The 19177-nt window shown below is 45.6% G+C and overlaps 1 protein-coding gene across 2 annotated transcripts in view; it reads right to left on the bottom strand.

Moving 5' to 3' along the window:
* DGKI (diacylglycerol kinase iota) overlaps positions 1 to 19177 on the bottom strand; it is a 309310-nt gene that overhangs the window by 29830 nt on the left and 260303 nt on the right. For both annotated transcript variants that reach the window (XM_065403383.1, XM_065403389.1), the window contains one exon: positions 7148 to 7173. In XM_065403383.1, the coding sequence (XP_065259455.1) occupies positions 7148 to 7173 (26 nt within the window). The remainder of the gene's footprint in view (positions 1 to 7147; positions 7174 to 19177) is intronic.

Here is a 19177-nt window from a genome sequence, read left to right as displayed (position 1 = left end):
GAAGCCGTTGGAGAACCTCCCAGCAGACCCCCTCCACCCTGACCAAGGCCTGAGGAGGGCACTGAAGAACTTGTTGGCAATGGGCCCTCTTGCCTGGAGGCCTGTGCTAGGGGGAGGGTGAAGAATCTCCTTGCAGGTCCCCCTGAGATACGGTGAGGTGGGTGAAGAACCAGGTGGCAGGCGTCTCTTTCCCAAGGCCTGAGGAAAGGGGTAAAGATTTGCCTGAATGGAGACCCTAGCCTGAACTGATTTGTTGCTCTGAAGAGGGATTGTTTTGATATGTCAATTCAAAGTCACAGATGCAACCCCCAAAAGCAAAAAATATCCCAGCCAAACAACATATTGACTCAAACAGACTCAATCAGTAAATCAACTTAACGATGCCCCATCCCCATTCCTGCTCCTGCAGAAATCAATTCAATCTGCTAACCCTCAAGAGAAAAATCAATCACATCTTCCCTTCCTCCCTCCCACAATAGCTATATGCAGAATCCTCTGCATAACTGCCTGCTTTTCCTGGATATAAATCAACCACGAGCTTTTCACCCCCTTCCCACCGTGCAAGCACTATTGGGAACCTCTTCAGCCCAGCCCCCACCCAGGCCTCAGTGAATATGTCTACACTGCATCTGGGAACCTCCCAGCCTCGGTCCACCGTGGGGCTTTTGGGGCTCACTCTAGCCTGCTAAAAATAGTTGTGCAGACATTGCTTTGATGTTCTGCCTTGAGTTGGAGCGCAGCTATTTTTAACATGCTAGCACAGGCCCAGGAAGCACAAGTCTGTAGACCCGGGCCAGGAGGCTCGCTCCCAGATGCAGTGTAGACATGTCTAGGATGAGGGTGGGGAGTGTTGGGGTGTTCTTCAGTACCTTCCCCTCCCCCCCCCCAATAAACCCCTGCTTTTCCAGGAGGTTCTTCATTACCTCCTAAAGCCTCAGTGAGATGCCACTGAGAGGATCTACTTTCTCTATAGTTCGGGAAGCTTCTTTCATTTGACGGTGCTGGTGCCCACACTGCATTCTGCATCACTTCTCTACAGTACTGACACCATCCCTGGGAGGCAGCACCTGCTGTCTTTCAGGCATAGGGGCAGTTGGGAAGGCCTGGGGAAATAGGTACATCTTGCAACTCTTTCTAAAAGCATCCAGGTTATTCAACTAGACACTAATTCAAAGACCTATTGTTAAAAATCCACTACACTCCTAACATGTAGAAGGGCCAGCCACCTCCCATGCACCCCCTAATGGCCTAAGGTCTCACTACAGGTAGCCTGCCTCAGTGTCCCCACTTGGACTGTTCGGTAAATTCAAAAAACACTTTTGTCCACTCCCATCCCTTCTTATGTTCTGCTTTATTAAATTAACAAACGTTCAAAATAAAGTCCATCCAAAAGTCCACACAAACCAAAGGTTTCTCCTCCTCCTCGTAGGCATTTCTGTCTAGGGCCTTTCCTGCTTTGGCAGGCCCTTCCTAGGCCCTGTCTGGCTGGAGTCTCAGTCCTGACTCTCTTCTAAAGCCTGCTCACTCTTAGAGATCTCCTTGAGCATCATTATTATTTTTTATTTATTATTAATTATTTTTATTATTCCTCCTCTCACCTTCATTGCAGCCTCCTGCTGCTCTTTATAGGGGAAGCACAACGATCTCTTCTAGGTATGCCTCATTCTATAATCAGGGTTGACTAGACAGCCCTTAAGGGGATGCTACCCTGTTACAAGCAGCATTAAATGACTCAGCATCAGCCAGCCTGAAAACACTGCGGACAGCAAGTCCAGATCGGGAGATACTAAAAACAAACTCCTGCCAGGGTATTAAAGTTTTTTTTTTTTTAGTGTCTCCATATGCCTTTCCAAACAGAAAATCATCCTCTATCTTCTCTCTTCACAAATAATTATTAGAGTGCATTAAGAAAACTGGCTCCAAACTCTTTTCAATCTATTGTTCTCATCTTAATTAATTTCCCATTTATGTCCTATTCCCTTGTGGACGCAGAACCTACTCCCAAGAAAAGAGGGTGAACTTCAAAATAATAGCTCACTGGAAATGCTGCTGGTGCAGCAAAGAATGTGTTGTCATGCCTACTAAAAGAAAAAAAGGCAAAGCACAATTTTCAAGGATTGAGCAACAATAGGGGTAACTAAATGAAGGGACAATTACTGGGATACAAAACTTGTCATCTCCATGTCAAAATTTGACTCAGGTGGATAGTGACTAAACAGCGTTGGGCCTGAGTGCACCAAAGGAGATAGGTGCCTAAGTCCCAGTTTTGGAACTACTGTGATATGCAAAACTCCCACAGAACTCTGTAGGCACCTAAACTCACTCGGTGCCTACATTTTTGCAGTAAAAGTTCCCTAGGTGCCTATGTTTCTGGCTCTGGGCATGCGCACAGCACCTCACTCTAGGCACTCAGACACCTATCTCCCACCTAAGCCCCAGAGCGATTCACAAACCAGGGGAAGACAGGTGTTCAGACACCTACATTGTGGGATGGGCCCAATACAATAAACGTGCTCAGAGGCTGCCAACCAGATTGGTCCCCTCAGGTGAGTTCACACAAAGCAGCAGCAACAGGACCTCCCTCATAACTTTTAGCCCAGTGGCTAGAGCACTCACCTGGGATGTGGGAGACCCTGATAAGTCTCCCACCCACCTAAGAGGGAGAAGGGATTTGAAGAGGGATTGGTCAGCTGGTCAGGTGCATGCCCTAACCACTGAGCTATGGGATATTCTGATTGGGGCTCCCTCAGTCTCTCCTGTTGAAGCTATTGCACTCTGGATAGAGTCCCCAGAGCAGGGGGAATGGATCCTGGGTCTCCCACCTCCCAGGTGAGTGCTGTGACCACCAGACTATAGAGTGAGTCAGTCTCTCTCTCAGAGTCATCTGGGACAAAGAGAGAGCACAAACATGAGAATGACTCTATAGCCTGGGAGTAAGAACAGTCACCTGGCTTTTTTTTAAAATAGGAAAACAAAGTGTATGGTTCAAATATGCGTGTCAGACTCCTACAGCGGTTGTGCAGTCCCTTGCAAGATCTTAAGGAGGCACTTTTATTGCAAGCCACTGTTTCCCTTTCTGGGTCAAGAACTAAATGGTCCTATGTTGTAGCTGATAAAGGTGCCTTTAACATGCGTCCACAACAAGGAGCATTGTGTGTTCATTGGATGCACAGTTCCAGACTGATGGTGCTTTATCCCCACTCCCTTTGAAGACAGCATGATGCATTGTCCTAGTAGGGATTAATAGAAGTGCTACTTGCATTCAGTACTAGATACTGGTAGCACTTCTGTAATAGTACAGACACTAGAACTTCTGCTTGAAACTCATGCTATAATCATTTAATGTGGGGATGGAGGAGGACACAAATGCCAAAGTGAGGAGGATGGTACAAGAATCTATACAGACTAGAATGGAATAGATCACCAAGGGAAAGGACAAGTAAAGGACAGAAATGGCAGTGAGGAGGTGGAAGGATGGCAAAGACATGAGGTACCAAGGAAAATAGTGGGAAAGAAAATAAGAATGGAAATTAAAGAGGGAAAGAAGAGATCAGAGGCAAAATGTGAAGTAAAAACAGGAGATGGATCACACCAAAGACAGCACCTCATCTCAGTAACAGTCAAGAAGCAATGCCATCAGAAAGCCAGTTCTGAGGTACTACTAGAAAGTGACCAAGGTGCTAGGGAGATGCAGGATTATGCAAAGGGGAGAAATTTAAGTATTGCCCCCTACTTTTAAAATTGGGCCCATACTTTATGTTACCATTCCCGTTAACACATTTCTGAAACTGATCAAGCCCCACTGTGTAACTCAAAACATTATCGGGTTATTAAAAGAAACAGCATTAAAGCACTGTTGAGAGGTATATTTTCAACATGATGAATGGGCATATAGCTGAGTGCTGACTATTAAGAAAGAGAGTCACACAGCTAAATCCTGGAATCCCACTTTAGTGAAAATATACCTCTCAATGTCTGAAATAAAATCATAAAGGCCAGAGAATACAGAGTGAAGGGATTAAACTCTGTCCTTGACCCTCCCACAGTCACTGTTTAGAAAAGGGTTCTCAGAGTAGTGAGTAATCTTACCTACTATGGTGCTGCAATACTTAGCCACAATGGGTTTTGAATGGCAACCTTGGCTCTGAATTTATGGCTTTTATAAAGTTACATCATCTCTGTTATTCCACTTGGGAGCCTTCCAATATTTGATACATTTAGGACTGTACAGTGAGTTAAGTGTGTGTCCAGGGCATCCAGCCTCTCCTCCAAAGCGGCAACAGAGCATAAAAATTCTGTTGTGCTTCAAGCAAGATGCGGATAAGCTAAACTTACTCCATTGCTTCGTGTTGACAAATTCAAATAGATATTCCACTTCCACCACACAGAACCTTGTAAAAACCATGATATGATAGGCAGAGGCTAACTAGTTAAGCGTGTGGGGGGCTTTAATGCTCCATTTCAAAGCAGGCTTTTTAAATTTTTGGAGTGTTTAAGGATACTGATCAAAATGAAGACTTGTACCCTGATCACATAGGCACAGGTGAGAGGTATTTGTGGGAAGAAGGAAACAATAAAAACAGTGAAAGGAGAAAAGAATGAGTTAGGAAAGGGGGAACTATTAGAGATTAAAGTTTAGAAGATCATAAAGAAACAGACCATACAATGTCTGTTGCTCCATTAATAGAGTAAATGCAAGGAAAACCTATAAGCAAGTGCAATTAATCATTGATGAGCTTATCACTGACAAGTAGTTCAAGACCAGATCCCAGAACACCATATTAAAATGTAATGTTTCTCCTGAGCATTGGGGAGTAGGGGGATGGTGTTCAAATTTTGCAAGGCTCCAATACTCCCAGCTTGAGTGGTGGGGAAGGGAAGAGGGGGCACTTTCTTTATTGGGATGTCATTTCAAGAAGATGAAGGAGATTTTTAACACTTATTTGCAGGGGCGGCTCCAGGCACCAGCCAACCAAGCACGTGCTTGGGGCGGCACCTGGTAAGGGGCGGCCAATCTTGGGGTGGCGGGGGACAGCGCGGCACAGCACTCGGTGGGGGGTGTTCGGCGGCACAGTGCTCCCCAGGGAGGGGTTCAGCAGCGCGGCGCTCTGCAGGGGGTGTTCGGCGGTGCTCCGCGCGGGGGTGGGGGGGGTTTTGGCGGCGCTCCGCAGGGGGCGAGCGTGTTCGGCAGTGCGGCGCTCGGGGCTGTTCGGCAGCGCAGAGCTCGGCGGGGGGTGTTCGGCGGCGCTCCGTGCAGGGGGGGTTCAGCAGCTCGGTGGGGGGTGTTTGGCAGTGCGGCGGGGGCTGTTCGGCGGCGCGGTGCTCGGTGGGGGGGGTTCGGCAGCGCGGCGCTCGGTGGGGGGGTGTTTCGGCAGGGCGGGGCGGCGCTGAGGGGGGGTGTGTTATGGCAGGGTGGCGCTTGTTTTTGCTGCTTGGGGCAGCAAAAAAAAGTTAGAGCCGGCCCTGCTTATTTGTGGCCGTGTGTCAATTTATTGGCATTTGCTGGATTTAAGAGTTCTGCCTAGAACCAAGTACAGTGCAGCTGGGTGCTATACAAGGTTTCCTCATACTGTTTTGCCAATGCATTTCAACGGTGCCCTGCAAAATCCCTTGTTAATTACAGTTGTGGGCCCTCACAACACTGAGTCAATGCCTCTCAAATCTAACCTTCCCACAACTCTCTCAATGCACTCAGCCTTGACCTGCAACACTCCTTACTACTCCAGTCCTGGGCCTTTGTTGAGCAGTGACTAACACTTGTCCTGCACTGTGGGAAATGGCGTGGTTATCTTATGAAGTATATGCACTGGCAGGCAGAGAAAACTACCAAACTCACTTCATTTGTGCCCCAAGATTGTGTACAAATCTCCCGAGGTAATTCAGCAAATGATGTCACCCCGGTAACTACTTTATTTGCCAAATATTTTCAGGATAGAACAGGAGAGATTAAGTTCTGTTTGAGCATGACACTAAATGCATGGAATTACATAGTGGTTTTGTGGGTGCAGTAGCATGCATGATTTTGCATATGAAATCATAATGTAATGCAATGCGACACAATAAACCAACTCTGTTAGAATGTCAAAAATATGGATAAAGACTGACATTCAGTGGCTCTTTTACACTTTCTAAATAGGGATATGGAAGTTCCATCTCCATATTGTTTAGTACTGGCTTAAAATAGAACTACAAACACACAGACAGCCTGATTCTTATTTAGATTAAGGCCCCTTTTCATGAATCTGGCACTGGTAATTTATTCCCACTTCAAGGGCCCTTTACACTGTCAGAACTGCGTAAAGAAGCCCTTATGTATCTGAGAATCAGTCTTCAATCAATTAATTTAACTAATAAACAATACAGTTCTTTTTCAGGCAGCACTGGCTAGAATCCAGTAGTTGGTGCTAACTGACATTATTCCTGTAACCCCACAAGTTACCAATGAACTTAATTCCTAGCCTGTAACACTTCTTTCTGTTCCATTCCTGATCTCCCATGCAGCTCTGCCAATGCACTTCATTTCTGACCTGCAACATCCCCTTATTCCAGTCCTGGGTTCCCATGCAACTCTATTAATGAATGTATCTTCATCTGCAACTAACCTTGGATTCTTACATGTGGAAACCATCAATTGGGCTAAAATCCATAGGTGTTCTGACAGAACAAACATACAAGACCACCAAACTGGTTTTAGTGGTAGTCCAAACTAGCTTGAAAGCAAAAACCAAATGTACTCATTCTCTTCACCTTCTAGTGTATGCTGCCTCTCCCCTAACAGTCATAATAGTTTAGCATCACCTAACCCATGCAAATTCTTTTGAGCGTGTACATTTCTTCCCCTAGGCTGAGCCCCAGTGGTGATGAGGTACATGAATCACACTGCAAATGCTTTTAGTGCCTCAAGTTTAGTTGAGCAAAATTCATTTTGCAGAATTTGGGGTAAAAACCTAAACACAGACTTGGCTTTTACTACATTGAACTTTAACCGATATGAATTTGAAGTCACAGATGAACTAAATATGAACATCAAAGTGTTATCTTTGCAAGGTTGCTATTCTCCATCACAGGGATTATCAAACACAGCTTCCTAACTGGTCTTCTGTTCCATTTTTAATCCTTCATCAATATCAATAAAACAGGATCTTACCTTGATCTTCTGAAGAGACGGGTGGCCTGGAAGAAAACAATAAAGATCAGTCAATCTTTTGTATGATGAAAAGGCTGCAGACAGGGTTCAGTGTCACCCTAGAAAATGGTGCAGGCGTGTTGGATATGAGGGAGCTGAGATATTCCAATCCCAGCTTCTCTCAGTAAGAATGTCTGTAAGAGGGGTGACAAGAAGGGAGCTCTCAAAGCTATTTCAGGAGCAAGGCCTCCCAGCCAGAACAGTCTTATGGAATAGTACCACAGTGCTGGGCTGGTTGTGAGGCAGCTCATAGCTACTTCAGACATTAGCAAGAGTTTCTGTAGGGTCTAACTATGGGGGAAGTCTCGGGACCTCCAAGCAGGTGTCAGGGTTGGAAATATCTGAGGAATAATGGTCATGGTGAGGAAGTAGTTTCCCAATCGCACCAGGTGTCACTGCAGGGAATTGTGAAGGAGTGCTGGCTGTTTGGAGAGCTGCCCAAGTCGGGTTGCTAGAGGGACTAATGGAAGAGTAATGGCTGCAGAAGAACTCTCAGAATGTACAGCCCCAGATTCTCCTAGCAGGGGATAGTGTAAAAGCACTAGCAGTAAGTCACAGAAGATGGGAGCATTTTAACAGGAGCAATGTATAAAAGTTTAGATAATAAAGAGCCTTTGAAATATATCTGCTGAAACTTTGGATACATTTAACTATCGTATAATACAACTCAATGGCAGGGTTCTGGGGATTGAGGGGATATACAACGACTGACTGAAAGGTTTGAAAACATTCCAAGAGTGACGAGGTATGAAGTGTGGTCAGCTAGTCAGGTCCTCAGCTGGTGTACATTAGGATAGCTTTCCTTACATTAGCAGAACTATCCCATTGTACACCAGCTGAAGATCTTACCCTCCATCACCTGTGATCAAAAATAAAAAATAGCACACAAAGTACTGTACTTCATTTTTCTCCCAACATATTAGCACGGGGCAGCAGGGCTGGGGTTAGCCAAGTGCAAAAACTTTTGGATGTGCTTTGGCTATTTAAACTCAGTTTGGCAGCATACTGTGGGTCAGGTCATCACCTGAGCCATTCCTACAAGATGACTTTAAAGTAAATGCACATTCTTGCTGCCAAGATAACACAAGAGCTAGCTGCTAGCATGGCAAGGCTTCTGTTTTCTTTCTGGCATAGTTTAATTTTACACTGATGCACAAACATGACAGATTAGCAAGATTAAACAAATGTCAGCATTGCAGGCAAAGTGATCAAAGCTGGAGTCAAAAAAGCATCTCATGGGAGGGGGTGGGGGAACAGAAAACATACCAGGAGCAAAAAGAGTATGTGTGTGAGAGTAACAAGTGGGGATAGAAGGGTTACAAGCTTTGAATTCAGAGGAATAAAGAAATCGAGGGAGGAGTCACGATCTCCTTCTATAACTATAGGGCATCCGAATCAGAATCAGATAGGCATATATGTAGGTGCAAACATGGAAGATGGAGAGGAAAGAAGGAAACTTCCCTAATGAGGTTTGTTTTTTACTTTTTAAAAAGAAGAGCTTTGCAGGGAAAGAGAGGAAAGAGTTACACTCAATTAGAGAAAATAAAGGAAAAAACAGATTGCCTAATGAAGATTATGACCATGCCAATATCCAGTGTATCTGTATAGATCAGAATTAATCAACCTGCTGCTACTGTTAAACACTCTGACTGCTGCTGAAACATCCTAGCCATGTCCTCTTCAGCCAAGCAGGCTGGTATATCCTGCCATTCTAATAATTTCCATGCAACATGGCAAGATTGTAGGTAACCCAGAGGATAGCATCCAAAATATTAAACTTTTTAACTGCCCCACAGCATTAAGCAGTAATTGTCCCTTTCACAGTGTATTCCCTTCTTCCCACATGCCCCCAGTAAGGTATAAAATTCTGCAAACATAGAAGGCTAAGTGATGTAGGATGGCAGATACCAAGAGGTGCAATTCCGCTCTCTCTTTAGAAAGATATAACCAAGCAAATATTTACAGATAGGACCTTCATCAGAATTCTCAGCTGTTTTATCTTGATACCTCACCTGCCGAAGTAGCTTCACCCAATCTGAGGCATTTATTCTTTTTGTTTGTTTCTTAGTCACACCATTTTATCACTTTCCTTATGCAGAGCAACAGTACAGAATAGGACACACCATCCTATAATTCAGTTAGATTACACCTGGGAAGACATATGCTATTATCTCTAAAGCACCCACAAGGAAAAAAATACAGAAAGCAAGAGAGAATGCACATACACACATACACAGCAGGAGACCACTTTAGCAAGCACAAGACTTGTATTTATCATTTTTAAAACTAACGGTGATACATGTGCAGCTCTGAAAAGCGCTTGGAGATCTATGGATGAAAAGCAATATATGAGATATTATTAATTATTATTATTATTTTCACTTGATGGGCTGCAGAAGGGTTGTTTTTTGTAGGTGAGGTTGTTTGTTTTTTTGTAAAGAGTGTGGGGAGTTTGGTCTCTTTTAGCATTGTTTCGTTCCCTGCAGTCTATATAGTTTAAGGCTGGGATTTTCAGCATTGGCCTAACTTTGCTCCCACTAAAACCAATGGCATTTCACCAGTGCCTTTACTGGGAGCTGAGTTAGGCCAATACCGAGCACTTTGGAAAATCCATCCTAAATTGTCAAATGCTTAGTCATTCTCTGCCAGATCATCTGGTCCAACCAAACTATGCTCATCACAGGACTGGAGAAAGGAAGGAATCAAAGGTGGCCTTAAGCCTAATGGCTGCTTTAAGTTATGCCCAGTTGCCCCAGAGCCAATAGGTGCTGGGAATCAGTCAGATGCAGCCATTTTCTGGCCACACCCCCTGCACTGGGGACTGGGTAGGGTTGTGACATAGAAAATGCCATGGTACTTTGCCACCAAAGGGTTTTTCCATGTTGGAGGAATTCTCAACTGGCTGGATCCACTGGCTATACAGCTGCTTAACACCAGCTGACTGATGCAGCGCAGCTGCTGCATGAGCCAGATTCTATTAAAATGAACAAAATATGGAGAGCTAAAGAATCAAGCTGCAACTCACAGAGCCTGGTTGCATTAAAAGGGAAAGAGAGAAGACAGAAAAGTGTCCCTGATGCAAAGAAGTTAGTTGCCCTACAGCCAGTGACTCTGAGCAAAAGCATGGGTGTATACAGCTAGCATGAAACAAGATCTTCATTAATTCATTCTTATGAGCAAGGATTGCTTTACAATACAGGGCAGATAAGGCAGCTGTCCAGGACAGCAAAACAGAAGAGCAGCAAAATATTTAGTGAATATTTGCTGTTTAACAGAGTTGTTGGTGGGCAGGTGAGGAGGAGAGATCTTTTCTAGCATACCTAGGAAAACAAAGTCCAGACTATGTGTGTCTTGACAGGCAAAGCAGGCTTTGTTTCATCCTCCACAAAGTATAGGGTCCCATTGCAGTGTTCTTCTTTCCCCCGTCCCTGGAACCAACCCAAACTTTTTTTCAAAACCTCCAGCACCATAACCTGAACTTAGCTGAGATTTGAGGAAGTTCATGTAAGTGCTGTCCCCTTCTCTCTCCATTACCCCCAACTGGCCACCTGTCTTTGATTAAATCCATCATAGGCTCGGAGCAGGTCTGGCGATATTTTTGGTGTTAACAGCTGATGAAAAGAGCTACCAGAGGAAACCATTTGCAGTTATTGGTCCTACAAAACACAGGAACTATGCTACATATTCTTGAGCACCATTTTGTAGCACCTTATCTATTAACTATTTGCATATATGCAGATACAGAACTCCTGTAACAGTTAGGATCACTTTTGTCCTCAAGTCTGGTGAATTCTGTGGCTGCTCTGGGAATCACTTATATGAACAATCCATTGACAATATGAACTTATCACTTATATCACTTATATGAACAAACCTCTGACACAGGGAAGGTGTGTGTAATATTCGAACAAAGCCCCCCAGAGGAATGCCAAGCCCCAGACCTCCTCCCTCACCTCCATAAAAATATTATCATAAAGGTAGGCTTTAAGCATCCAGGGGAAGGGAGTTGGAGATAAAGGAAGGGAGCTGGGTGGAAGGAGAAAAGATCTTAAAGTTTGGAGTAGGGAAGAAGGGTCTGATGCATGGAAAAGGAGGCAGGGGAAGGCATTGATAGGTTCACAAAAGCATCTAAGGGCTTAACCAAACTAAGCCCTTTGAGTTGGGCCCATCACTAAAAAACAATTCTCCACCTGATGTCCAGAACTGTGCTATGTCACTGTAAACTACCTCCAGCCAGAATGAAAGCCAATGCAGATTAATGGCAATATAGCAGTACTGTACCAGACAGAGGTTTAGCTAGCAATTACAGATCTGTACACACCATTGTTTATCCAATGCCTGCCAACATCCACAGTGCACCTATAAGACCAGAATGGCAGCCTGGCCTCTCTTTTTTCGCAGGCATAAATCCTACCATTAAGAAAGCTATGTGGGTGCAAATCTAATGTGGGTGCAAATCAATAATTTAGTGATGTAATTGGTAGGATTTGAACCTGTAGCTAGTGCAGGTGCCAAAAACGAGGGCATATTTTTATGGGAGAATAATCTGAGCCATAGTCTCCAAAACTGGTTACATCTTCAAAACTATTTGCTTAAATTAGTTGTGCCAAAGGCAGGGCTCCCTTTCCATCCACAAGTGTGGAAAAGAAACATCAGACCTTGTTTGGCCTTTGTTGAGCTTTACTGTATCATTACGTTGCTGGAGATGGGACCAGCAGCAAAACAACTAGCCAGAAGGCAAGACAGCCAGTTCTTGTGGACAAGCAAGAACTGCAGGACTAACAGAACCGTGAACCACAGATCTTGATATTTCCACTCCTCCCTACTTCCCCTCTGTAGTACCAACAAGGTGGGCCTTAGTCCTACATTTCTGTCACTAGTTGGCTACCCAAAAGCTGAAAAAGCTGGTGAATTCTGGGAAATTCAACAGAGAATTTGGCCCTTGATTTCCAGCCGGATAGGGATGTAACTGCAGCTTTTCTGAAGGATACAGATCGGGATAAAATGTCAAAGTGCAGCCCCAAAGGGATACCGTGTAGTAACACCACCATTTTAATGGAATTTACATACACCAAAAACGAATAGGAAGACAATGCCTATAGTTGCTTATTTCCAGGATAGCAATAACTAATGATGCCAACTGTAATGTAAGTGCCACCACCTTGATAGAGATTCCACTTGGAGAGCCTATTTCTCTGACACCTCTCCCCCTCCCTCGCTTGCCACATCCGTGTTTGTGCCGAGTAATGCTCTGACGTGTTAGTTATGGAGGGGACAAAGATGGCTACACTAGGGGTGTGGGAAGAAGAGTGGTGGTGCTATCATGTAGCCTCCTTTTCTTTCCATACATTGCATTCTCCTTTTAATGAGTCTCCGACAGTTGAGTTCCCCTCTGTACTGCACAGGGGACAGCATGCCCCCAAATGGGTAATTGCACTTGCAATTACCAAAATACAAGGGGAAACTGTGAGTTGACTACACAATTATCCCTTTTGGAAGCACAAGTGCACATTTTGCATGTATATATATTTAAATGTACCCCGTACGATCACTATCACAGCAAGCTAGACAGAGATTTAGCAGTGCATTAAAAAGACCTGAATAATAATCATTTTTAAAAAAACTGTTAGTCATCATAATAGACACCTCCAGGAAATTAAACAGCCTGTGCCATGACAAGCATGGTGTTCACCTGCCTGCAACATAGCATCAGGGCCCAGGGATTAAGGGTATGATCCAAAGCTCATTGGAGTCTCTCCATTGGGCTTTGGATCAGGCCCTCTCACAGGATTAATCTCCAATATGGCCAGGGCACCTTCGGCATCATGCAAACATTCCACTATCAGCGAAGCACTTACAGCAGCTATTTCCAAACGCTCTTTTCAATCTGAGGGCTTGAGGTTTATTCAGCACCGGAGGGCTAGGGAAGGGAACACTTATTTGTAAGAAGGGAAAATGGGGAGTGTTGTGATGTAGAGCTCTGTCTACAGGGGCTTGAGAACCTAGAGAAACCCAGCCAATCTCCTACAGGTAAATTCTAACAAAATTCCAGTAAATGGGTACCTTTTTCTTGAAGACTAAAGCCCCTAGAGAAACAAACCTCGAGCTGATGAAAAACAGCTATTTTTATCAATAAACCTGCAACCGAAACCATTTGCACCAGGGCTACTTAAAACAAACCACTTACAATTTAAAGGCCAAATAGCAACCTGTGTGCAGCACTTACATTGTTTTCCTATGATCTCCCCTGCACACACACTTTTCTCTACTTAAATGATGTAATGCTGAAAACTTGCTAACTCACTCTAATTTTGCCAGTAACTAAAGGTAGTTGGAGGGGGAGGGGAAAGAGGGGAGACTTTAGACTAAATCTGTTCCCTTTCATTTTATGTTTTTGTATACATCTTCAGAACTGTAAATCACCTTCCTGATTTAAACTAATTTACGTAGACCTCAGTTTTAATCAAAGAGAAGCTTTAACATATTAAACATTATTCAATGTGCGAGCTCCCCCACCCCCTGGCACCTGCACCTGTCACTGATACAGTCTGGGACTGGAGTAGCTGTGAGCTCCCATAGCCAGCACTTCCAGCGTGCTATACCGCACCTCCTGATGGGAGATAGTCAGGCTGGAGAAGCTGCGCCATCTTCCATTCCATGCAGCACCTCCTACTGGGAAAGGTGGAACTGAACTAGAGATATTGGTCAGACTGTCACCAAAATTATTCCTGCAATAGCAACTGGTGGGAAATATTGGAACCAGAGTAATTGTGAGTTTCCCCACATGCAGCACATTTCACCTACATCTACTCTCTACGGTGCCTTTGCTGTGAGAAGCTAGGAATCTGCTGGAGCACTTCCACTGCACTTTCTCAGAAGCTAATCAGTCCATCTGTCTGTCTTTCCTTCGTTCCTTTAATCTATTTCTCTAAGATAATGGCAATATTGATTAAAGCAGCAAATAAAGAAAACTCCTGATCAACAAAGCTCCATGCATCAAACAAAATCCCATCAGGGCCGGCTCCAGTCACCAGCCAAGCAAGCTCGTGCTTGGGGTGGCAGATTCTAAGGGGTATTTTTTTTGTTGGTTTTTTTTTTCTTTGCTGCTCCGGCCGCCCTGGAGGGTTTTTTTTTTTTTTTTTTTGGCTTTGCCACTCCGGCCGCCCCGCAGGTTTTGTTTGTTTTTTTCTTCGCCGCTTCGGCCGCCCCACAGGGGTTTTTTTTTTTGCGCTTTGCCGCTCCGGCAGCCCTGCAGGTTTTTTTTCTTTTTGGTTCTCCGCTCCGGCCACCCTGTAGTGGACGGCGGCGCGGAGGAGGGGAGCGCCCTGCTGGGAGCGGGCTGCGCACACCGTCTGCCCCAACCAGTGCCAGGTCTGCAGCAAGCCCGGCAGGGCAGCCCGCTTCCTTCCCTGCCCGCCGACCGAAGCGGCGCGGAGCCCTCCTGGCAGGCAGCGTGGCGGGAGAGGCTGTGTGGCGAGCGCCCCGCTGAAGGAAGTCCTGGCCGCCCCCTTTCTCTCTCTCTCCCCCACTCCCACCCCCACCCCCCCGCTAGCCGGGGCGCGCACTCCGCTGCCCGGGGCACGTCTGCAGCACAGGGAGTCCCCCTGCACCCTGTTTCCGGCCGCCCTGCACAGTTTTTTTGTGTTTTTGTTTTTTGCTTCGCCGCTCCGGCCGCCCCGCAGGTTTTTTTTTTGTTTTGTTTTGTTTGGGGCGGCAAAAAAGCCAGAGCTGGCCCTGATCCCATTCAAATGAAGAATGGTACAATTATTTGCCAATTTGCAGACATTCATTCACTACAGATAGCTCAATGCTTCTTATTAAATGTAGTGATCTAATTTTGGGGAGTATTTCCCTTCCCTCCTTTCACTTCTGTCTCCATCTGCACATGCAGTCATTGAATTGAACTGTTTGCAGGCAACCTAACATGCAAGAACCCAGCCCAATGCTGCTTAGTGGAAATGTCTCATGAAAATAAGTGCAGCTCCAGAGTATTTCTCTGTTTCTCCAGAGCATTTGTGCCCTTCATATTGTTTCATATCTTTTCCACTGCTATCTCACTTTTTAACTCTTGCAATTTGTTTTATTTCTCTCCCCACTATAATGATTTTGCAAACTGAACAGGATGGAGGGAAGAGTGCGGAACAAACCGGCTATACAGTACTTGAAGTTTTACTGCCATCTAGGGGAGTAGGGGCGTTTCCATTCAACGGTAATCAAACAGGGAAAGGCCAGGAGAAAGATGCAAGGATAGAAAGCAACACTTAACATTGCTTTAAAAGAAACAGGCTGAAACAGCTTCATAAGCTACCCTCTGAAAAAGAGGGGAATACTATCCAAAGCAGATAGTTTCCCCTGAGGCCAGGAGGGGAAAGATTCCTCTGAGTACCTTGTACACCTACACTTCCTTCAGTTTTATGCTGTTGGCTGAGGAAGACCCTGATGCAGCTCCTTTTGAAAGGAAGGATCTACCCAAATGACTAGCAGGATCAATACAGAGCTATGTGAGGTTCTTCCCTTCACATTATTCACCCGGCTGCGCCGGTCCTAATCAAGATGTGTTCTAAAAGAGGGAATGTGAAACATCTGTTCAGTCTGGGCCTGATCCAAAGCCCATTGAAAGCAGTGGAAAGATACCCATTGACTTCAATGGGTGTTACAATTCTCACTGATCTGACCGATGAGTCATTGACAGTGGTGGGAGACAAGGGGCAGGGAGAAAAGAGGCGGCTGATGGGGAGGTAACTCTAGTGGGAGAATATGGTTCAGTCCCATATGCAGGCGGAATGACACACTAGTGGGACTATAAGGCCGAAGAGTTCTGCTACCCATTCAAAACCACGAGGAGGGGGCAAGGAAGAGATGAAGGGTATATAGGTTACTCAGCTTGCTCTGGGAAGCTGAGAAAAGGCAGCAATCAATCTGGTGGTAAATTCATTGGATTCTCTTGTATGACTAAGGGTGTTATGTGAATAACCTTTTCCAGAGCCGGCGCTAGGCATAAGCAGACTAAGCAATTGCTTAGGGCCCTGAGCAGCAAAAAGTGGCTCCTATTAATTTTTAGTATGTGTTTGGGGGGAGGGGGGTAATCCTGCTTAGGACCCCCAAAGGGCTAGCACCCCCTCTGCCCAGGTAACCTTCTGTCACCACCATAAGCTTTTGATTTGGCCCAGAAAAGAATTGTTTGGTAACTGCAAAGCCATCAAGAAGGTCGGAAAGCTGCTTTGGAACAGATCAATGGGATAATGTGCTGCAAGCTTAGATAAAAACAAATTACCCCCACCACTCCAAGATTTTCAAAAACAGGTGCCTAACGTTGGGGTCTTAGATCCACATTTTGGTATCTAAATAAGTTGCTAGACCCAGGGACCCCCAAATAGCTTTAGACATACTTTTAAATAAACGTTGGCCATGGCACATGGCACATCCAGATTGAAAAAGAAATGAAGGGTCATCTAAACCCAAAGCAAAGTAAAACTGCTGAATTTTGCACAATACTGCTGTGGACTAACTAATGGAGAATGAACCACATAATGTTTAGCGGTTTGGGTGAGTCCTTTAAGGGGCACAGCACAGAATTACAGTCCAGGAGGCTGGGGTTAAGGAGGCTTTCAACCCATAGGCGCTGACTCAGTGGGTGCTTGAGCACCCACAGGAAAATAATAGTGGGTGCTCGGCAGCCATCGGCAGTCCCGCCAATCAGCTCCTCCTTCGCCTCCCCCACCGCCTCCCTCCCACCGGTGATCAGCTGTTCAGCAGCATGCAGGAGATACTGGGTGAGGAAGAGCAGGGGGTGGGCGGGGCAGGGAGAGGTGTGGTGTGACAGGGCAGGGATGGGAAGAGGCGGGGCAGGTGGGGCCTTGGGGCGGAACAGGGGTAGAGCACCTCCGGGAAATTAGAAAGTTAGCGCCTCTGTTTAAACAACTTTTGCACCCTCCTAATTCTGGGCTGCTCCGGGTGCTGAAGCAGCCCCCGGCATAATTTCGACCCAATCTATCCCTGCCTGCCTATAGGCAACAAGACTGCCCAGAATCTGAGCAATGACATATGCTTCCGCCCCCCCCACCCACCCACCCTGGCATGCCCAGCGCAGCACAGCCATACCCTCAACAGCCCTTTCCCGCTATCCCCAATGCCAGAGTTTATGAAGGGGTCCTACGGCTGTCATCCTCATTTCCTGAGCCAGAGACTTTGCTTTTACAGCCCCTTTACTCAGCATTTGCGAGGTGGTTCCCAGCAGCTATCGGTTCTCCCAGCCTCTACAATGAGGTAGCAATGACACTGCCTAGCTTTGTCTACCCCTTTTCAAACATCATATCAGTCAAAACAGCCACTAAATGAAAACGTTAACTAGCTATAATAAAATAGAATCTGTGGGCACATGATGGTACATGCCTGTGAGTGTTCAGCGTGTGTGTCTGTGTGTAAGAGTTGGTGTATGTATGTTGCTGTGTACATGTGTGAGCACACGCTGAAACTTTACAGCCCGCTTGGTACTGAATGAAAGCAGATTAGGAAGTGGTCTCGTCTCCCAACAGATGGTGGGTCCTTATGGCAGGGACACAGCGCATGGACAGAGGACTGTGAGCAGGCTTGCCTGTGTATTGCTGGGTAAACCAGGACATCAGACCTTTTCCATCTTGGCTTAACTCTTTTTTCTTCTTCTTCTTTTTAAGATAAGACGGCAAGGCTAATTTCCTGTGCAGCTTTGAAAGATGTGCACTGTTATGTTCAAGTGGAGAGGAAACCTTGGGCATCAAAGGGTTTCTAATGAAGCGTGAAGCAAAGAGAACTAACTGTATACACAGACCTAGGTGAACAATGGATTTCTTCTCATCGCATAATCCTAGCCCACCCTGTTAAACCCAGATAGATTTCCCTTTTGCTGGCTGCCAGTATCCTCTGGAGGGCTAAGGATGCTATTTCCACTCCCGAGAGCACCCAGCATTAGGAGAAAGGGATATTCAAGCAGTAGTAATGTTACCATCATCACGGCCTCCCGTCCCTTTCCCTTAACAATGCAGTTTACCACTTGCCTTAGGGCAGCAGTAATCCCTTAAGGTCAAATTCCCAAAGGTCATTTTCTCTTAGCCAACAAAATAGAAAGATGTTGCACTAAAGCTGATATTCCCATTTGTTCCCCTGCCTTCCCTGCTAGAGAGTTATATTATTCTCTGTCACAGACGCATCTCCTTCACTTCACAGGAAAGAGCTTGAAAGGAAAAAAGGATGAGGAGAGAGAGAGAGAGAGAGAGAGAGAGAGAGAGAGAGAGAGAGCGCAAGGTAAGTCATCTATTCTACTCTGGCCCGGACAATTAGCCAGAGATAGGGAGGAAGATTTGTGGCTTCTCTGGCAAGCCATGTGGAGAAAACAGATGCACCCTGCTATCTCATCTCTGTCAACACAGATTTCATCTTTTAAACTCATTCCAACAAAAACTTACATTCCACTCAGAAAACTCATTTTCTCTCCCTTATCTGCTGACAATATTTGGAGGGGATTTTAAAACCAAATTGCAACAAGCTGTCTCTGCACCAGGGCCATGGAGTCCTTAGCCAATCATGCATTTGTTCTGTTCCTTGGAAATCAGCTCCAGGGAGAGGTTGGAGGCTGGGTTGTTTGTACTTCCCTTTCAGAGAGCAAGATGCCAGTCAGCCATGAGATCTCGCTAAAGAAGTCAATTTGTAGTCTCATGATGTGTGGGTGTGCTTTGCGTTTCACTATCTGCCAAAACAATTTGTTAGCAGGGCAAGTTTCCTCAACTGCACATCAGGAGCTGGGATTTTACAACATCATGAAGAGCCTTCATTTCCAGGATCAGGAAGAGGGAGAAGAGGAAACTAAAATCCATGCCAAATCTGTTCTGGGGTTCCACTCTGTCTAAAGTATTCACTTAGAAGAGGGGTGAAAGTGGGCCGGTACGGGCCGGTATGGCGTACCGGTAAGAAGCCGGTACCGGCCTGTACGCAGCCCACGTTAAAGTGCTGCCGCAG

Source organism: Emys orbicularis, chromosome 1, assembly GCF_028017835.1.
Source record: "Emys orbicularis isolate rEmyOrb1 chromosome 1, rEmyOrb1.hap1, whole genome shotgun sequence".
Taxonomy (NCBI): domain Eukaryota; kingdom Metazoa; phylum Chordata; order Testudines; family Emydidae; genus Emys; species Emys orbicularis.
The sequence above is the reverse complement of the archived record's forward strand: the minus strand, read 5'-3'. Positions and strand labels throughout refer to the sequence as shown.